This window comes from Pochonia chlamydosporia, chromosome 3 (assembly GCF_001653235.2).
Source record: "Pochonia chlamydosporia 170 chromosome 3, whole genome shotgun sequence".
In the NCBI taxonomy this organism is placed as follows: domain Eukaryota; kingdom Fungi; phylum Ascomycota; class Sordariomycetes; order Hypocreales; family Clavicipitaceae; genus Pochonia; species Pochonia chlamydosporia.
Window position 1 is genome coordinate 2,692,645 of NC_035792.1, and position 20,650 is coordinate 2,713,294.

At 51.2% G+C, this 20,650-nt stretch overlaps 5 protein-coding genes and 1 non-coding gene across 6 annotated transcripts; 5 read left to right on the forward strand and 1 right to left on the reverse strand.

The window, feature by feature from the left end:
- Positions 1-4,474: 4,474 nt before the first annotated feature.
- On the forward strand, positions 4,475-5,783 carry VFPPC_04661 (casein kinase I isoform epsilon; the record flags this gene model as incomplete). Its single annotated transcript, XM_018283976.1, has 2 exons — positions 4,475-4,486; positions 4,677-5,783. 2 exons carry the CDS (start codon positions 4,475-4,477, stop codon positions 5,781-5,783), a joined length of 1,119 nt encoding a protein of 372 aa, XP_018145273.1.
- Positions 5,784-9,090: 3,307 nt separating this feature from the next.
- VFPPC_13679 (endonuclease/Exonuclease/phosphatase) lies at positions 9,091-10,795 on the forward strand (the record flags this gene model as incomplete). The annotated part of the gene is made up of 2 exons (XM_018291453.1): positions 9,091-9,365; positions 9,439-10,795. 2 exons carry the CDS (start codon positions 9,091-9,093, stop codon positions 10,793-10,795), a joined length of 1,632 nt encoding a protein of 543 aa, XP_018145274.1.
- Positions 10,796-11,246: 451 nt separating this feature from the next.
- Positions 11,247-12,599, reverse strand: VFPPC_04662 (protein kinase DC2; the record flags this gene model as incomplete). The annotated part of the gene is made up of 3 exons (XM_018283977.1): positions 11,247-11,574; positions 11,639-12,290; positions 12,365-12,599. 3 exons carry the CDS (start codon positions 12,597-12,599, stop codon positions 11,247-11,249), a joined length of 1,215 nt encoding a protein of 404 aa, XP_018145275.1.
- A 2,449-nt stretch (positions 12,600-15,048) lies between these two features.
- Positions 15,049-15,846, forward strand: VFPPC_04664 (fumarylacetoacetate hydrolase; the record flags this gene model as incomplete). Its single annotated transcript, XM_018283978.1, has 1 exon — positions 15,049-15,846. The coding sequence occupies one exon, from the start codon at positions 15,049-15,051 to the stop codon at positions 15,844-15,846; it is 798 nt and encodes a 265-aa protein (XP_018145276.1).
- Positions 15,847-15,873: 27 nt separating this feature from the next.
- On the forward strand, positions 15,874-15,965 carry VFPPC_17264. Its single transcript has one exon. It is a non-coding gene; the product is annotated as a tRNA-Glu (tRNA).
- A 1,181-nt stretch (positions 15,966-17,146) lies between these two features.
- Positions 17,147-20,613, forward strand: VFPPC_04665 (GTPase activating protein; the record flags this gene model as incomplete). The annotated part of the gene is made up of 2 exons (XM_018283979.1): positions 17,147-17,572; positions 17,665-20,613. The coding sequence occupies 2 exons, from the start codon at positions 17,147-17,149 to the stop codon at positions 20,611-20,613; spliced, it is 3,375 nt and encodes a 1,124-aa protein (XP_018145277.1).
- Positions 20,614-20,650: the final 37 nt, after the last annotated feature.

Consider the following 20,650-nt stretch of genomic DNA (forward strand, 5'->3'; position numbering starts at 1 on the left):
AGTCAAGAGTCTTTGTTCCCGAAGATGAGGGCGTAAGGCGAAGGCGGGGACTCAGAGCCAAGACTTCTGCCCGTGGCCCGGAGGTCCGAAGATGGCACAGCGCTGCTATTGATACGAGGACATGGCGGTTGTATCGATCTAGTACCAATGTATGAAGGATTGGCGGGCTATTATCACATACATAGATAGCCAGGAGGAGCTGTAGCCAGGATAGTCATTGAGATGACCTCCACTAGTAGGAATCCAGTATCAAAGTAGTGTAGATTTGCGGTTGGCTACAGAAGATTGAGGTGATGGACCCTAGTGACTTGCATGCGGAGCATTCACTGGGATTTTACGATTCGGAGAACGGTAAGATCCCCGCCCCCTGTAACCTGTCGGACTGCAAACCTGCCGTTGTAGCAAAGCATTTGCTTTCGGGCAATTCTGCATTGGATGCGTTGGTCTCGCCCCGAGTGGCGAACGAAGCGTTTTGTCGTCGGCGGGTGAGACTTGCGGCGATTCAGTCTTGGCAGACTGGTTAGGCCGTGAATGCCAAATCATGTGGAACTTTGATTATTCAACGTTGCAGAGGCAAACTGCCTCTCTTTCGCCCAGGACTTGACTACGAAGAGCTCCCAGGATGGGAACTTTCCTTCTGCGCTGTCGCTGAAGTTGTAGTTTGCAAACTGTATGGGCAGTTATCCATTGCTCAGCATCGGTCAGCATACTGGAGTCAAACGGCAGAAACATACCGAATACTCTGCTCAAAGTCAATTAAGTGACAGTGTCTTGTCTCACCATTCAGCCCATGCCTGATCGCTGGCAGCATAGCATTACGAGACCTCAAGCAAAGCTGCCTAACTGCCAGGGTGCGGATAGAATGACAGACAAGTCAAAGTCAGGAATGCGGCCTGGTCGTGATGTTCAATGCGAATAAGGCTGTTGTAGCACAGCGGCATAAAGCAGCAAGTCCTTGGACCATATCATTTGTTGCTGTCCAGATAGATGACCGAGAGGAAGTCGAGCAGTGATGAGTGTTGAGAGGTGGCATCAAATGGCCAATAGGATTGATGCATCTCGTGCAAGATTCAAATTTGCATCGATTGCTCTTTCCTCATCACGGTCGCCTTCCAAAATGACCACTCTGACACAACGCTCCAATGTACCTAGGTACCTACATACCGCGGTATTTGGCAGGCTCCGGTCCCTTGTGAATGGGAATGAATGTCTGACCTTTCTTCCAAGTTGTGCATGAATATCACCGGGCGCCAGCGGACACGTTTGCACAATGCTTCACACGCAAAACACTGGACAAGTCCAATTTCTTGCAAGATGAAGGGGTACGGCTTGCCAATATCGAAATATCTAATATGTCGCAGCTTGGTGGAGACGGTGAGATATGCCCTTCAGATACGGAGCCTGCTGCTCTCATTCGAGCATAATTTCCGCTCGTCTCGTCTCAGTCAGGTAACGGAGGATCAACTGAGCGGACCATCCATGCAGTTTATGGTCCAAACGGGACAGCCACGCCCTCCACTGGCGTCATAACCGCGGACGGTTGACCTCGCCAAATGGACGAGCGAGAGGGGATACACGCCACACGCCCTGCGAAAAGCAAACGGTGGGAGTGCTCACAAGTTATGTCATTCTACGGGAGACACGGCACAGACAGCGTTCAAGAGGTCAGATCCTGAGACGATGCTAAAGGCGCAAATGACACCAAATAACATATCTAGGTACTTTGGAAACGGTTGATGGGCTACCAAGTAAATCAAAGTCGCCTCTTGGACTCGGTCTGGTCAAAGGCGTTGGAGAGATGTGAAGTTGAGTGCCACAAGGTCAACGATACCAAATATCCGGGACCCACTTTTGGGCTGCTGAGTTGAGCTGAGGCCCAACTCAGACATCGAGGCAATTATGGCCAGACTTCCAAGGTTCCAATTTGACAAGCACCAGTCGGCCAGCAGTTAGATGTGTATACAAACGACGGAGCATCTCTGCTAAGCGACGAAATGAAACGCATTCGACGACTCAAAGACTGCACTCTTCAAAGCACGATTACTCATTCAATTCCGCCAAGGAGAAAGAAAAGTCCAACGCCTAAGTATAGCCTTCGCTCTGGTCGTGTCAGCCCAAAGCGGCTGACGGTAGTACCCGGCCATCCTAGCCTCCATGTCATGTTTGATCCGAGCGAGTCATTCTGATGCTCTAACTCTCCAGGGACACAGTCGCGAGATCACAAATACCGCCAAGGCGCACGGAAGGGCGAATGTATTTCATCATCTGCACCTGTGATACAGGCCAGAAATGCTTGCTTGTGAATGGCTTGGATAATATCTTTCTCTTGGCTAGCAGAAATCAAGAGTGCGTGCATTGAATATGTGCTGGTGCAAAGTGCAGAAAAATAACCCGAGTCGACCAAGGGACCTTGATGTGGAGCATTAGCTCCTTAAGCTGCTTGCTTGGCCATTCCCATTCAATTTCCCTTTATATGGCCGAACTGAAATGTTGAGCTATTGAGATTGCTGCGGGCCACTCAACTCATCAGCAAGCCCAAGATGCTTGAACAATTGATCCCTGGGTATCCTGGGATTGGGATGCCAACGATGTGTGGGCAAACCACAGCAGACCTGGACCGTTGACCGCATGAAAGAGACTTGGCCACAAGGCGATCACCGACTGGCTGACCCGTGTCCAGGCTGACAACTGACCAGGCGGTCTGAGAAAACATTGGGTCCGGACGATGGGCCTCAAAAATGCAGCCGCTCCAGCAATCCAGCAACTTGAGCCTGTGTTGCTAGTACGGTGTCCTCAGCGCTCCGTTCTCACTGGCTTTGTGGGCGCCTGCTGACCCGCTGACCCGCTGACCCGTTGATCTGGTACGGTCTCGTAGCACCCAGACCCCCCGCACCGGCCCAGGTGCAGCGCTACAGCCCCCAGCCACCCCCCCAAAACGGCCCCGAGGACCGATGTTTAATGCTAAAGTTAGGTCGGGTATGTGTAAGTATGTAGCATTGAGTGCCATTGAGGCAACATGCTTGAGCGCAGTGTGCTCCGTTGTGCAGCGTGGGGTCTGCTCAATATGCGTCCATTCTGGTCCTTGTCACGTCCGCGTCAAGTTTGTCTGAGTTCAGTTCAGCCCCCTTGTTTAGAGCTCGAGGTTCAATGTCAAGGTACTAGGTATGTTTGACGTGGAACTGGCATGGAACCTTCAAGCGGTCTGGTGCCCAGCGCCTCTTAGACTGCTGTACTTTGGTCGCTCCACGCCTGTGCTAGGTTCATGGCTGCCCTGGAAACTTCCTTTTTGTCTTCCAAGTTCTACTACTGGTCCTTTTCCACCAGACTCCAGCCAGTCCGCTCGGCCCCTAACGTTGTTCGCTCTTCTCTGTCAGTCCAGTTCAGCCCCGGCCCGAGCTTTCTCGCCTCGCCCTGCCTCCATGTCGCCTCGCCTCATTGATCTCACCAGACCAGACCCAGCCAGACTGACCAGACCTTGCCTTGCTTTCGCTGAATCCACCCATCCCTTGGCTTTGGTTTCCCCTCCCCTTCACTCCCACAACGACTTTCTCCTCTCCTCGCACGTCTCTCGACCATTTTCTTCTTCTCTCTTCCTCTTCCTCCAACACCCACCCCACACAACACCACCTTCGACGTCAACCGCCAGCTTCGTCTGGTAAACGACTCGACTCAACCACAAAGCGTGCGTACTCTCTCTGAGATTTAATCGCAACTTCCGCCATCGACGAATCGAACGGCCGAGTTTTTATTGCACTCCTGCTTCGCTGCAGTCGGCCACGATTCCCACATCGAGTCGATCAGTCGTTCCTCGCTTCAACATCCATCTCCGTCACCGCCACCTAATACCAACACCAAATCGGTGGCACACGCTACGCCAGACGGCTCTGACCGCCTCAGCTACTCAAGACACGCCAGTGCACCAGTAAGTTTTATGCAAAGCTTATGACCTCGTGTTGAAATTCATCAACGCCTATTCATCATTATTTATCATGGCTACCTCTATTTACCTCGTCAATTTCATTTTACCTCCTATTCTCTGTCTTTGCTTTTTTTTCTGGGTGCAGCCTGGTAGAAAACCGGTTTGCAGTGCTGTAGTCGAATAGCTGACCCAGTGGTCTCATTCTCGGCTTGGCCGCAACCGCCGTGCCCTTGGGTCAAAGTCGATCTGCACCGAACTTCGCCCGGTGGCGTTGTACCCTTCAAAGCCTTCACCTCTCCACAAATCATGCATATTTGCTTTTCCCTGGCACTCATCAAAGCTGTGCACACCGTTCTCTAATTTATCCTTTTGTTTTGTGAACCTGCATCAATTGAGCGGTGGCCTGCCACATTCTGTCTCATCAATCACTAACCTGCGGGAACATAGTCACATCGGATCTGACGTGCATCATCCTAAGTCCGAACCCAACTATCATCCCCATCATCATTTCGCTTCCTTCCTTTCAGGAAAGAAGCCCACGGAACGATTTCCAACATGACGACGATGGTATGGAACATTTTATAAGCCCCATTACCTCACAATCAAACTTTCCCGGAGGAGTTGATGGCCGCGGTCGGAGAAGAAGGGATCACTGAACGACGGCGAGCGTCGAGGGTGTGACTCTGCTGCCGCCATGGCCAAATCAAGTCTCTGGGAATGAATCAATTATAAATACATGCTAACAGTCATTTGATAGGATCTCCGCGTCGGTAATAAGTACCGCATCGGCCGAAAGATTGGTTCCGGCTCCTTCGGTGATATTTACCTCGGTACCAACATCATCTCTGGAGAGGAGATTGCCATCAAACTCGAATCTGTCAAGGCGAAGCATCCTCAACTTGAATATGAGGCCCGTGTTTACAAGTCGCTCGCGGGTGGTGTCGGCATCCCCTTTGTTCGCTGGTTCGGTACCGAGTGCGACTACAACGCCATGGTCCTTGATCTCCTTGGTCCTAGTTTGGAGGATCTTTTCAACTTTTGCAACCGCAAGTTCTCGTTGAAGACGGTCCTACTCCTAGCCGATCAACTCATCTCTCGAATCGAGTACATCCACGCCAAGTCTTTTATCCACCGTGATATCAAGCCCGACAACTTTCTCATGGGCATCGGCAAGCGAGGCAACCAGGTCAACGTAATTGATTTTGGTCTGGCCAAGAAATATCGAGACCCCAAAACTCATTTCCATATTCCGTACCGTGAGAACAAGAACTTGACCGGTACTGCGCGATATGCGTCCATCAACACCCATTTGGGCGTGGAGCAGTCTCGCCGTGATGACATGGAATCCCTGGGCTACGTCATGCTCTATTTCTGCCGTGGGTCTCTCCCCTGGCAGGGCCTGAAGGCTGCCACCAAGAAGCAGAAGTATGACCGCATCATGGAGAAGAAGATGACGACCCCTACCGAGGTGCTGTGCCGTGGCTTCCCCAATGAGTTTGCCATTTATTTGAACTACACCCGTTCTCTTCGATTTGACGACAAGCCCGACTACAGCTATCTCCGCAAGATCTTCCGTGATCTCTTTGTCCGTGAGGGATTCCAATACGACTATGTCTTCGACTGGACCGTCTACAAGTACCAGAAGAACGCCCAGGCCATTGCCCAAGCCGCTGGCCAAGCCAATCCCGAAGAGGATGAGAAGGCTCGTGCTTCCCGCACCAACGCTGCCACTGCTGGACAGTCTGGTGCTGCCAAGCCGGGTGCCATTCCCAGCTCTCGACGCAAGATGCTTGAACGTGGATCTGGTGCTGGCGTAGACACTCCGGATACCAACCGTGCAATCGGCGGAAGCGACAGGATGTGAGTGTCTCAAAGAAATAGCCCAACCTTCAACGACAACCCTTTCTTTCTAGTAAGGAGTCATTTTCCTGCGCGCGTTGACTGTACTTGATACCGCTGGCTAAAAGGGAAAATGTGCTGACAATTTATGGCTGACTCAGTGGACGATAAACAGGCTTCGCTCTGCTTCAAAGGGAGCGGCTTATGCCTCTGGCAGTTACCGGCCGAAATGATTCGTAATTTGGGGCTTACTACTGACTCCTCTCTTACGGGGAATTCCGTTGCAATAACACCTTACAGGAGTTGCTACCATGAATGCGTTATTTCTTCACCCAATTATTGATGGAAATTTTCAGACTTTGAATGCCTAGAGATTTTATGGGTTGAGAAGCAGCTGGCATAATTATATGTCACTGGAATCTCGAACCCTGCAGGCAGCAAGTTGACGCTCTGGGAATATTGCCGGGACCCCGCTATTACGCCGTTTTTTTACATGTTTTTTGTCTTTGGTCTTTGCGCATCGCTATATTTCGTTCTTCGACTTTTTTAAGGGTTCACGACTTCATGCATGGCTCGGATCGTTTTCGTTGACAGTCGGTTCTTTCATCTCGTTGTCACGGACCTTGGTCCTTGGCGATGGAGCGAAAAAAATGGTCTGTTTTTCGACAACAGGATCTGAACGGCAATTCCGGTGATCAGCCTCGACTGACCACCTCCAATCACGGGTATATGTCTGGCCGCCTTGGCGCCCCAGACTCGCTTGTCTGATGGAGCCGATTAGAGCTACCCGAAGCAACGAGAACAAACCCTTGAATGCTAGATGTGAAGCCTTTTGACAACTTTTCCCCCACTTCAAGGTCTAGCTTTCAGTCGTTGCGGTACAGCTGCGTTTCAACCCCTGAGTAGGCATTTTCCTATCTTTTCCTTGGTCGTCAGTTCTGCAGCTCACCGACTCTTTGTCTTTGGAATTCTGGTTTTTGGACGCGCGTCGCGAGGCGGCTTCTGGGGAGGTTTGAGGAGTCGACGAAGCCTGCTGAGCAAGGGAATATCAGTTTCGCCACACGACCTGTCACAATACAACTACAGCATCTTTATTGTACGTGTGTATTCTGCGACTTGAGACAACTACGAATGCGGGCCTGATACACTTTGAATGAGTCGCTGCCGGATATTCTGGGCATGACGTGCGTGTCATGGTCAATGCGAACTCAAACGCGGGATGATTGGTGCTTCTGCTTGGAGGATGATGTGTCATAATTTAGTCTTTTGGCTGCGAACCTGTCTTGCTTTGCGCGCAAGCCGGCTTCCGGACCCTCGGGGCAAGACGTGCGGCTTTAGAAGCTTGCTATTCAAGTTTCGGGCAGCAACGTACGTATGGTTGAGGGCTCCTCCGCATGACGCCAAAGTTTAACACACCAAGACGGATAAACCAGTATTACATCAGATAGTCTTCAACAATTGAGTGCTTATTGTTTTTCTTTTGCTATTGAATTGAATTTGCTTGTGGACAATTTGGACAGTGAGATTACTTGGCTGCGCAAACTTCAGGTGCTACGAGTACAGTACCGGTTTTTTTGAGTCTACCAGCAGCGGCGACAGTCTGACGTACTTTAAGTACGTAGCTCTCTTTGCGTATCATGTCGTGTGACCCTGTATCGTCCCATGAGCTATCTGGCCCACCTCTCGCTCACACGGAGCTCATGGGACATGGCAAATAGAACCAGGCAGGCTACTGGCCCCTCTCGAATAGCGTCATGATGGCTTTTACAAGGGAAGAATTGGATACTTTCCTTTATTCTTTGTTATGCTTTGAATGACAGTAGAGCCCGATATAGCTCGAAAAATGCCAGTTCCAATGGGTACGTAGGTACGTAGGTACCAGGTACAAATGTAGGGGAAGTACGGAGTAAGGCGGCTGGAGATGCATTCAGCATTGCATGTTCACAAGTTGACGGCTGATGATGGCAACGACGAACCAAGCCTCATGTTGACATTGAAGCGGCTAGCGCGCCCCAGCCGTCAAGTCTGTCTGGTGAACATTTAGCAGTGACATTTGCATTGGTATGGTATGACATGGCGCGCGACCACGGCCGATAATGCTGCATTCTATTACAAGACACTCCGTGCGTGATGATGCGCCTGGCGAATGTTGGAATCAGACTACTGGCATTGTTTGACTCAGGCAACTGACATGATGGTTTTGCGAGGTCGTGGGCTGTATCGCATACTGTGCCGTCTTGCAGAGCCTCTTGACAAGTTCGCATGGTGTGACTGAACAGATGTCGGGCTGAGTTGATCCTTGTAGTCAAAAAAAGACAATTGCATGTGGAGGATAGGACTTTGCATGGCGGAGGCGTATGATTGTTCTTTTGTGGCCATGTACAGTGTCTAGATGGTCAAACAACATGGGTTAATGTTCTCTAAGAGCATGGATATATATGATGAACGTATTCGAGGAACCCACCTTGGGCGTCGTGAACAAGGTGTCGAACTATTTGAGGCTTGTTCGCAGTAGGACGTTTTTCTACTTTTATTTCAATTTGAGCCGCATCCCGCTGCCTACGCGGGTAGTAGGTGTTCATGGTCTGTGACCCGACCTGTTCGAGGTTAGTTTAATGTTGGTGTTTAGATTGTGGTCAGTTGTTTTGCACAGCCTCGAAGCAGCTTGGATGTGACCAGACAAGAACCATGGAGTATTGCTCAGGTCAGGCAGCTTGAGGACCCCGCCGACATGGAGGCTTCAAATAAGTTACTGCTCAACTGCTTGGGAACCTAGCCTAGGCACTTGCAGGTATGGAGTCAAGCAGTTCAGCTCCAGACGGACGTCCAAGGTTGCTTTGGACTGGAGCTGGAGCTCTTCAATGTTCCTGCATTAATATTTAGGGTGTGGCAGGCAAGTATAAAGGTATTGGCTTCCTCCTGCAGAAACCACACACACCAGACTTGACCCTTTCTTCAATTTTGCTCCATCGAGCTCAATACCTTCCAAGCCACAGGAATATTGAGGTTGAAACCACCTTGACAAGACGACGAGGCTGATCGACTGACCCTCACTCGCTCTCACACTCTCACTCATCTGACTTGACCAGCTGAAGAGAACCAATTGCCCCGCGCTGGCCTGACACAGCTTGACCCAAACGCCCTCACTCCATCTTAGTCCCACGACTCGGAAGCATCTAATTGGTGACTCTCGGGCATCCATTCACGTCGAGTGACAGCCATCCATCTCTCTGATCCATCCATTCGTTGATCAGGGTCTGCTGCTATTACCAGACCCCTGCCCAACTGCTCCAGCTAAAGGTACCGTCTGGTTGCACCACAACTCCATTTCAATGTCGTCGTCGACTTTGCTAGACCTCGACCGGCCGTCGACTTCTTCTACCAACACCAACACCACCACCACCACCACCTTCAGCAATCTTGATGTCGCCAACTTGCGCAACGTCAACGGCTCGACGAAACCTGCAGCTATGGCGCCCTCGGCCGTAGATCTACTGCTGCTCACCTACAACTGTGCAAAGACCTTGGTGAACGCCAACATCTTTGCGAACCACGTGCACACCGCGTTGACCAACCATGCCACCACCTTGCCCGATATTGTGGTTTTGTAAGCCTCTGCACCTTCTTTCTTCCTCTCTTTTTAGTATTCGGACTTGATAAGAAGCTAACAAGCTCCCCAGTTCCATCCAGGAAATCGCACCACTGAGCACATCCTTCACAGGACGACTCGACGACTACTATGCCCGACTCGAGCGTGCTCTTAATCTTGCTGCCCAAAGACACGAGCAAAACGGCGCCGCTTCATGGGAAGAACCTCTAATCTCTGTAGCGCAAACAAATTCTGTTACGGAGTCTGCCAAGCCTCAAGATCGCCCGTATACGATTGTCGACAAGCGCAACGTCGGCTATACTGCCATCCTAGTCTTCACCAGGGACCCCGAGAGAATACGGGATGTGCAACATGGCGATGTGGGCTTCGGAGCTGCTGAAATGGGCAACAAGGGTGCCGTGAGCGTACGAATCCTTTACGACGTCGACGGCACTGGGGCTGCATCGACCGAAATGACCTTTGTAGCCACGCATTTGGCCGCAATGGAGTGGAATTTGGCTAGGCGCAATGCGAACTGGGCAGCCATAATGCAGAGGTTGACGTTTAGTAATCCTGAAGCCATCTTGGACAGGCTCAGAGGACCTGAGGGAACGCCGCCGCCTACACCTCACCAGTCAGATGATGACAGCGACGCCAGCACCGAAAGACATCGCTTGCTGCATGAGACGCATCACGAGGAACATCTTCAAGTCCGACGGGCCATGCACAACATTTCCGTCTTCAAGCCGTCGTCGCACCTATTCGTTTTGGGCGACCTCAACTATAGAATATCGACTTCTTCTCCACCACCTAACGCAGTGTTTCCAAGCCTAGATCCCGATTCCGAAAACTACTATCCGACTTTCCTACCCTTCGACCAGCTTACGCGCGAGCGGCACGCAGGACGAACCATGCACGGGTTGACAGAGCATGAAATCCGCTTTCCCCCAACATACAAATACGACGTACTACCAAAGGAATCTCCCGTAGCAGACGAAGACGAGTTAGAAGTTCCGTGGAAATTCGCACCACATAGATACCCCAGCTGGACGGACCGCATTCTGTACCTCGATCTCCCTCCGTGGGTAAAGTCGCGAAGCGACAGTCCCAAGATGCGAGTCCTTGCCTACGATGCTCTCCCACTCCTAAGAAACAGCGACCACCGGCCAGTCTATCTTAGAATGCAGGTGCCTCTCATCGCACCAAAAGATCTCTCTCCTCCAGCATCAATAGAGCAGAACCCCGACATCGAAAGTATCAAAGACCCAAGAGTACGACTACCCGTTGAAATCGACCCAGAGGCATGGTCACGGCGCCACGCTGCCCGCCAGAAGGAACTAGTTACGGGGTGGAGTGCATTCTTGTGGACTACCAAGGAGGGGGCGTGGATTCTGACAACCATGCTGGCGGTTGGGTTGACCACCTGGTGGTTGTATAAGACGGGGTGAATGGTAGATGGTGCTAGACGTACGATAGATTTGGGATACCCCTCTTCTTTCTTGCTCGTCGTTGGGCGTGGCTAATACTTAATAATGTTGATATGATGGCATGGAGATATGAGTGGGCTTTTAGTTGTTTGCATGGCGTTGTCATTGTAGTTGAATTGGTAGAGTCATGGTGCATATTCAAGCATGAAATTTCTATCCGTGTTATACATTCTGTGTATTTACAAGTCCATGTTCACAAGTGATACTATACTATCATCCCGCATCTCAAGTATATATTGTCAATAAGTAGTCCCACCAGGCCACTGACACCTCCAGGTGTCAACCAATATAAACGCCATTGTCACTCATGACATGAATATCCAAAATGCAATTTTCCCAATCTCTGTATCCCCTTTGGCTTTTATAAAACCAGCCATTTGCCCGCACCATGGAAACCAAAATCGTAACTCATTCAAAAATCCTCAAAGTACTGATCATACTTATGTACCATCTCATCCGTGTACTGGTCCCGCTTGCCATCATCCTCGGGATACGTATCGAAGCACTGCGAGTCTCCTGGGTAGCGTATGGGCGGGATGATGGGCCCGGATCTCCTACGGCTGATGATGTCGTCCCAGTTGATGGAGCGGAAGAAGGGGTGGGATTTGACGCGGCTGGCGCCGCCGGAGATGTTGCCGAGGCGGCGGGAGCGGTCGATTGTGCAGAAGGAGCGGATGATGTCTTTTGCTTCGGCGGATATGGGGGGGTCTTGTGGGAATGTTACTGGTTTTTCGACGATTCTAGCTACTGTTAGTGGATATGGACCGGGTATCACTATTTGAGGTGGGAAGGGGAATTTCGTACTGTTTGTAGATTTCGATGGGGTTTTGGTGCCAGAATGGTGGGTATCCTGTTAGGAATTCGTATATCAGGATTCCTAGTGCCCACCAGTCTACGGCGGTTGTGTGGCCCTTGTTGTGGATTACTTCGGGGGCAAGATACTCTGGAGTGCCGCAGAGGGTGTACGTTTCGACGGGGTGGTCGTCCTTGTAGCCTAGACGTTTGGCGAACCCAAAATCAACTAGTTTGATGTGGCCATCTTTATCTAGCAGGAGGTTCTCTGGCTTAAGGTCGCGGTACGCCACGCCGCCTTGCTGCTCATGGAGGTATTCCAGCACGAGGACAATCTCGGCGGCGTAGAAGCGTGCGGCAGGCTCGTCGAAGCGTCGTAGCTTGCGGAGGTAGCTGAATAGTTCGCCGCCGGGAACATAGTCGAGGAGCATGTATAGGGAGTCATGATCTGAGAAGGAGGCGAGGAGGTTGGTTATGAAGGGATGGCCTGCTACGTCGGCCAAAACTGCTCGCTCGTGTCTGACGTGGTCGACTTGTTTGAGCTTGATGACTTCTGTTTTGCGCAGGATCTTCAGGGCGAATACTTGTGCGTCGCGGGTGTCTTGTTCAAGAGGTGTGTCGGGGGCGTTGGAGGGTCGGACCAGACAGACGCGCGCGAATGTACCTTTATGGTATCAAGTCAGTTTGGATGTGATGGGATGTATTCAGAGTCGCATTTCGGTGCAGTTGGTGACCAACCTGTTCCCAGAGTACGGACAACCTTGAAGTTGCTGGGAGTGAACTTGTGGGTCGGAGGTAGTGGCTCGACTTGTGCATCTTGATTTGTATGCGCCTGGTAATGATGAGTACGACTGTAATTGTGATTGTGATGGTCCTCATGCGCTGATGCATGGGAGCTTGGCGCAGCCGGTGAGGTGAGGCTGTTTGACGGCATGTTTGCTTGCGCCTGCGACTGTGCGACTGTAGTCGCCATGTTGGGTAGTTGTAGCGACTATTCAATTTCTTTCGAGGGACAAAATCCAAGGCGAGGGAAAAATAAAAAATAAACCAGATGACAGATGAACGGTTGCACCAAAATCACCCGCGGTCGCGCAGTCGTTTCGACAAGGACGATGAAAGAGACGTTACAGTTTTTGGGTCAACTCGAGTCTGGTTGATTCGAATCGCCTCCCGTTTGAGCAGTTCGGTTTCAGGTGCGGTCCATCGCCACCGCAGAACGGAGATGGCTAACACATGCGCGAAATGAGAAGGGGATCTGACTGTATCAAGACGAAGCGCCCGTTGTCAAGGTTATGCGCCGGGCCCTTGTCAAAATAAGAATAAGAAGAAGTCAGGGAGATTATGCGCTCGTTGCGAGATAGCGACAGGCGAGACAGTCGAGCTGCAAGATGATGATGCGGATGCGGATAGACCAAAAAAAAAAAAGAGGTCCAGTCCAGAATGGCGATAAAAGTCGGGGTCGGGAGAAGGCGGGCCCAACAAAACAACAATAATAATTGATTTAGAAAAAAAAAAAGAGGATCTGAGCGTGTTGCGACGTATTCTTCTTGGTTGTTCTCCAGGAGGCGCCCCAATTGAATCGTGACGTTTTTTTGCTGGTGTTCGGCGTTGGAACTAGACTGACTCGGACTTGGTTGGTTGTGTCTCGGGTGCCGTTTAGACCTGATGAGGCATAAGTTGATTGAATGACATGGAGGAGCCCAAGTTCCAAGTTGACTTGGTCTGGTCTGGTCTTGTCAGTCAGTGGCTTGGCTTGGATGAGAGCCGGGCTGGGCGACGGGTAGTTCTCCGGCGAGCTTGAGGATGACGGTTTGGCAACGGTCAAGTAGTGTCAAGTAGTGTTGGATGGCTTTGGTCAACGGCCTGGTGCGTTTTGGCCAAAGTTAATTCAATGCCTGTACAGTAGCTGATTTTGACGATACGGCGATGCTGTGCAAGAGTGATGGAAGCGGAAAGGGAAATGGAAGAAACTGCGAGAAGCTGGACGACAACGGGCACAGAATATGGGAAGGAGCAATGGGCCCCCAGGATCTGGTCGTTGGTCGTGACGTCGGGTTGTCCGAAGCGGATGCTGATCTCCGTAGATTGGGGGAGGCGGATGGGATGCCAAGTGTTTGGACTGGTCGACTTTAGTTATTTAGCACTTCCTATACTGTACAGTAGTTAAGCTGCCAAGTTCGTACTTTTAATTACTGAACACGTACTCCGTAAAGTAAGTATGGTGCATGCAGACAAGCTAAGAAGCCAACGAAAAGGCGACGCTCGCCTCGTGCGTCAACACTGTTGAACCAAACCACAAAGTCACAAGAGTCACAAGTCAGCTTCACATCCTTCGAGTCCAATCAAATAAAGCCAGCAAGCGCCCCGGTACCAATGGTCTGGACATGCAACATGAACTGCATTGACATTTGATGCGTCAACTGCGTCTATCCGCCCCCGTCCAGCCTTGTCCTGGACAATTATGACTGGTGATGTGATGTCGGTGCTTGGATCTTGAAGACGAGCAATTGGAGGATCCAAGTGCCATGTCCCCGGCTTATGACGCAACCACACTGACCAGACCCCTCCTCTTCTCTGAGGGGTGATGAGAGACTTGACTTGTGTTACCACGCCGTAATTGATGACAGGACGCAGCCGATCCATGCAGACATGGATGCATCGATCCCTCCCCCCCTTCACTCTTTCCCGCCATGTCACCAGACATCTTGTCCCGCTGCAGTCCATGTCTCTGATGTCTCTCATCATTTCACACCGACCAGTGACAACGTTGAACTGACTGCACCGATTCGGCGACAGCTCCCTGTCCAGTAGAAAGGAGTGGGGCGGCTACCGCCCGAATGCCGAAGTGATGCTCAGGTTCGGTGCGAAAACCTCTGTTGTGGAAAATGTAAATTGTTATATCCGTTGGTGGAATGGCAATGCATACAAGGAATCTTGTTGTGGTGTTTACAAGCAATCGGATGGCTGTTTGTTGGCGGTGCGCTGTCAATAGATATGCTCGTACGGAGTATTCGGTGAAGCTTGTATTGATGAAATACATGTACCCGGCCAACATTGAAGTTAGAGGCCCCTGTTTCGGTTCCCTGTATTTTGCAATTTCTCACCATGACAGTTACACTTAATAAAACAACGAGTTATTATGCAGCATTTTTTGCTTCAATTTTCAAGTTCTCCAAACGAATACAAGTGTTGCGTTGGCGGGCCCTCTGACTTAACTTGCACAGTGACATGGCAGGATTCATCAACAATGTTGGCCTGGGTATCAAGGCGAATCTCACCCCTCAATCCGCCTGGGATAAGGAGTTATGGTTGTTAAAATAGAAGCGTCATTTATTCGCTGTCCATCACTGCAAAGACGACATTTAGTAATCCCACGACTTTGACGACATCGCACTTCTGCATCACAACAACTGATGTCAAAGATGGTTGCATCCACCAACAATCACTTTGGTCCCAAGTGTCTATTCTACAGACGTCTTGGCAGCCAAGGTGACAACTTGGTCTTGATCCATGGCCTGGGCGCAACTTCCGAATACTTCTCCCCATTGTTTCCGGAGCTCCAAGCTTCATATACCCTACATCTACTTGATCTGGAGGGCCATGGGCAATCTCCCACTGTGACAGACAGCGTCGTTTCGATCGAATCATACGCCAACGATGTGGCAGAGATACTCACCCTTCACAGCGTCAAAAGGGCAACATTGATTGCCCACTCAATGGGCTGTTTGGTCGCCGTTCAACTAGCCATCCAGCATCCTCAACTTGTGGACAAGTTGGTTCTAATGGGGCCGCCAGATACACCTTTCCCAGAACCAGTTGCGGAACACATGCACTCTCGAGGAGACGACGTCCGAAAAAATGGTATGCTTGAAGTCGCCGACTTTCAATCAGAGCGGATGACATCTCCGAAAGCCAAGGCCTCCAACAGAGTGGCCGTCGCTGCTATCCGCCTCTCACTGCTTGGCCAGACACCAGAGGGATATGCCAAGGGCTGCTCAGCAATGGCTTCTGCGTCGTCCATGGATTTTCTCAAAATTCATTGCCCAGTGCTATTTCTAGCTGGTTCGGAGGACCGCATATGTGTGCCGTCTCGGTGCGAGGAATACGCAGCCCAAGTTGGCGGAGAGAGCAAGGTTGTTGTATTGCAAGACGTGGGCCACTTTCATGTCTTTGAGGACTTTGTGGGTGTTGGACAAGCTGTCACATCCTTTATAAAGTGATTAGGCTCGGCTAGGAACCATCCGACATCCGATGTGGTGTAGTGGCTATCATACTGCGCTTTCATCGTCCACGACTTGGGAGTGCCGCAGGGATCGGGGTTCGATTCCCCGCATCGGAGGCTTGTTTTTTTTGTTTATTTTTTTTATGCTGTAATTTTTTTTTGGTCTACAAAGGCAAATAATAAGGGGAACGTATTTAATAAACTTATACGCTTTTGAGGTTTGGATTGTTCTGGGCCGATTTGCATGATGTCTGGAGATGACTGGCGTCTTCGACTTTATGCATGAGCTCCTCTGTGTAGTAACCCAGCCTATAGTGGCCCTGTCGAGGTACGGACCGGAATAGTCTGGTGGAAAGAATATTGAACATATACAAAGATTCAACAGTCAATACATTGGTGGCGGCGCTGATTATGCTAGTACAGAGCTAGTCTTTTAATACGAGCCATGCTTTACTGGATGATTTATTTGGCATTGCATACTCAAGTTGCCATATCTTTATGCACTACTGCTTGTCTACATGCCATTCGGCTGGCAACATACGTGTATGTCTGGTCGCTGTCACAACTGCCATGCGTCAGGTCCAGGTCTCACTTGACACCCCACCGCCTCCTGGGTTACATACCAGAGCACCTGGCACTTCTACTTTTGCGTCGTAAAGGCGTGGGCGGAGAACGCTACCAAGCTCGATAACTCTGATAAATACTGGTTTGTCTTGGCTTCTAACCCAATGGTCGACTTTGCGGCTGCAGGAGTTGGCATCCGGTCTGCAGCAAAGTGCATACATGTGCACCAGCCCGCCAAGCTCTCCCATTACTCTCCCATTAAAATCTGGGGCTGAGTTTGAGGCTGAGGCAGGAGCTGGGCCGGGCTCAGTGCTTGTCAGCGCCCACGTCTAGCTCTGCGTCGGCCAATCATACAGCGCGGACAAGCACTTGACGTCTAGTTGATCCTGGTGACTGGAGCTCCAGTGCTGGCAGACCTCAAGGAAACTGCCCACCAGACGCAATGCCCCGTCCCGTCCCGTCATCTCTCTGTGCTTGTAACTAGCATTCCTACACACTTGACTTGACATTGAAACCACAATCCAGTCCTCCAAACACCTCAACCGGGCGGACTCATGACCGACCCTTTTCTTGCACTCGCTTCTCATCATCAGCTTACACCGGCAGATCATTCTATCCGACTCGAATAATATACGCTTCATCTGCAATCCTGTCGCTTACACACTTCCAGCTGGCTTGCAACGTAACAGCCCGCCTTGTCTTGCACCGCCATGCGGCGTCGCTGATCCGCGACCATGTTCTCCAATTTCACGAACATCGTGCAAAAGGCCCAGCAGCTCATTGACCCGACCCAGGGCCTCAATCTGACGAGCTCCGATCGAAACCCTTCCAAGGCCTCCCTGTTCCAGAACCAGTTCCGGTTGCCGTCGTCGCAGAACCCCCTATACGAGATCAATGCCGAGCTCACCATCCCGCCCTCCAACGCTACCCAGGGTGATAAAGACCACGATCGAGGATGGCATTACGCCGGGAAGCTGCATCTGTCCGAGTCGTACATGTGCTTTTCAACCACGCCTACAAGCTTCGCACAGTCTGCTAGCACTTCCACCTCTTTGGCCTTCACCGGCCAGACCCATGGCGCGGGGCCAAGCGGCAATGGCTTCACTTTCCCCTTGTGCGCGATTAGACGAGTTGAGAGATTAAATAGTCAGAATTTCCAGGTACGTATACTAGGTTTGGTGTTGGCTGCCTTGCACACTGGCCTCGACCTCGACCTCAACCTCGATTATACTGACAAGTTTGCCGTTATCAGTTTGCGCTTGCCATCACGACCTGGAATGGTCTGCTAGCGGACACCCCCAAAGACAAAGACAATAATAAAGATGTTAAAGACGCGAAAGAACAACGAATTACCATTCATCTGGCTGGCTCCAGACCTGCCTGCGAGCGATTCTGCGATGGACTAAAGAGGGGCTTGAGAGCCGGCGTCGGCAACGTCGGCAAGCTGCGCAAGGTTGTCGCTGAGTGCTATTCCGAACACCTCCTGCGATCTGAGGACCGAAAGAACGCCAGCCCACCGGATGCCGGTCTCGGCATGGTATTTAGATACCCTGGTGACCCGAAGAAGCTGCGGGACAGGGCCAAGATGCGACTTTGGGCCGAGTACTTGCGAGACAACGGAAGAAACACAACTTTAATGCGTCAACCGACGTTCCACAAACTCATTCGCGTCGGTTTGCCGAATCGCTTACGCGGAGAGATTTGGGAGTTGACATCTGGCTCACTGTATTTGCGACTGGAGAACCCGACTCTCTATTCGGACACCCTGACTAAATTCGAAGGCCAAGAGTCACTCGCTATTGACGAGATTGAAAAGGATCTAAATCGAAGTCTGCCCGAGTACCCTGGTTTCCAAAGTGAAGACGGTATTGGTAGACTTCGTCGGGTTCTCACCGCATATAGCTGGGTCAATCCTGACGTTGGATACTGCCAAGCCATGAATATTGTCGTGGCGGCGCTGCTAATCTACATGTCAGAGGCACAAGCTTTCTTCCTGCTTTCGTCTCTTTGCGACCGTCTTGTTCCAGGGTACTACTCGACGACCATGTACGGCACCCTACTAGACCAGAAAGTGTTTGAATCACTGGTTGAGAGAACCATGCCGATCCTGTGGGAGCATTTGGTGAAGAGTGACGTGCAATTATCGGTGGTCTCGCTACCCTGGTTCTTGTCGCTATATATCAACTCAATGCCCCTGATATTCGCCTTCCGCGTATTGGATGTCTTCTTTGTGGAGGGACCAAAAGTGCTGTTTCAAGTCGGTCTTGCGATCCTGCGCATCAACGGCGAGGAACTTTTGGATGCGGCGGATGACGGTGCCTTCATTTCCGTCCTGAAGTCATACTTCTCCAGGCTGGACGAGTCAGCCCACCCCAAGTCTGAGAACCCCAAGCTCCGAGCTGTCACCAGATTCCAAGAGCTCATGGTTGTCGCTTTCAAGGAATTTTCTGGCATCACCCACAGCAGCATCACTGAGTTGCGACTAAAGAACAAGGACGCGGTGCTAAACAACATAGAAAATTTCGCCAAGAGAACCGCGATTCGAAATTTAGGCCCTGACAGCAAGCTACTCAACACTGATGAGCTCGGTGCCTTGTATGACAGATTCTACAGCGTCTTGTATGAACGACAACAGCGAGATCTCATGATTCAAGAAGAACAGAAGCGCCGAGCCAAGACAAGTAGGATGCGAGCGTCGGAAATCTTTTCGTCTGCGCCCAACCAAGTGGAAAAGGGCCGTGTCGGCCTCGGACCAAGCACCAGTCTTATGGACTATGACGCATTCCGAGAATTCCTCGCCAGCATGTGTAAATGGGCCATATCTGATTCCCCCGGAAGTTCTAGGAGAGACACCATGGCTGCCGATGACAAATACGCCAAGTTCAATAGCGCCCGGAGAGCTCCAGATGCCATCTCTCCTTGGGGCACTGGCCCAGAGCCGGCGGAGCACGAGTTCCTACAGCGTCTGTACAAGAAGTGGGATGTAGACGGAAACGCGGCTTTGACACTGCAAAACGTTGTCACCGGGTTGGCGGGTATTAAGGGCAAGCGGGACATTATGGGCACAATTACATATTTCTTTGAGCTGTACGATGACGACGGGGATGGCAAGGTTGACCGTGAAGGTATATTGCGGATTTCCGAGGCGCTGCTATTCCTGTCACGACGCGGACTCGAAGGAACCCTCAGCCCGAACGCCTCGAGCCTGGCGCTTAATGGTGAATCCGGCAGCGCACATGAGTCCCAGGCAAGCTTACCAGCAAGTCTACCCGTCAATGAACGGTTCCTTGGCAGTGTGAGTGCATTTATTCGCCGGTGCTTTGAGTACGCAGATCCAGACCACCCGCAGAACCAGGGCACGAATGATACGTCGCAAGATGGTGGAGCGGACTCGAATGCGAATGCATTTGCTATCGGAGATGACGAGGATGAGGAGGACCTGTTGAGCCTGGAATCTCCATCAGGATCACCATCGAAAGCAAAGAAGCCCAAGGAACTGTCCCCGGATGGAGATGCGCAAGTCGATGGGGCTAACAACGAGTCACAACGAAAAGTATCCAAGGCGAAATCAGAGGCGGCCAACGCTGCACTGAACCCAGCACAGCCTCTACATATGACCCTGCCCACATTCAGAATGGTGGTTCTAGCTGAGGAGCTTCTGGAGCAGTTCTTTGAGTCTTCGTTCCCCTGCTCGTTCCACGTCATCGAGGGTCTTCAGAACGCAGCACTAGCACCACAAAGCTCTTCACTAACCACGTTTGCCAGCCTTGGTTTCAGCTCTAGACCTCCTGTCCCCGTTCAACCTGGACCCCATGGAGCAGGGCGTGGCTTGCGAGGTGTACTGGACAACATTGTCACAGACGGAATGCGGGTGGCAACTGAGGTACGACGACGGATGGAAGAGGCACAGAAGGAACTGGAGAAGAATGCACTGCCTGGACAGCGGCCTGAAGACGAGGAAGAGGATGATGACGATATTGGCATCGCAGTTGGAGCCAGAAAAGGACCCGGTGGACCCAGTGGGGATAACCGATCGGTCAAGAGCTCTGATCGCGACTTATTAGACGGATTAGACGCGGGGGCGGGGGCATCATTGAAAGAGCAGGACCAGAATCTTATAGATGTCAACTCGGGAGATGGCAGACCACGAGCAGAGACGGCTGCGGCGCCGGGGACAGGCGTAGTTGAGTTTGAGGGCTAGTTGGATCAAATGAAGTGAGGTTTACAAAGAGCGTCAT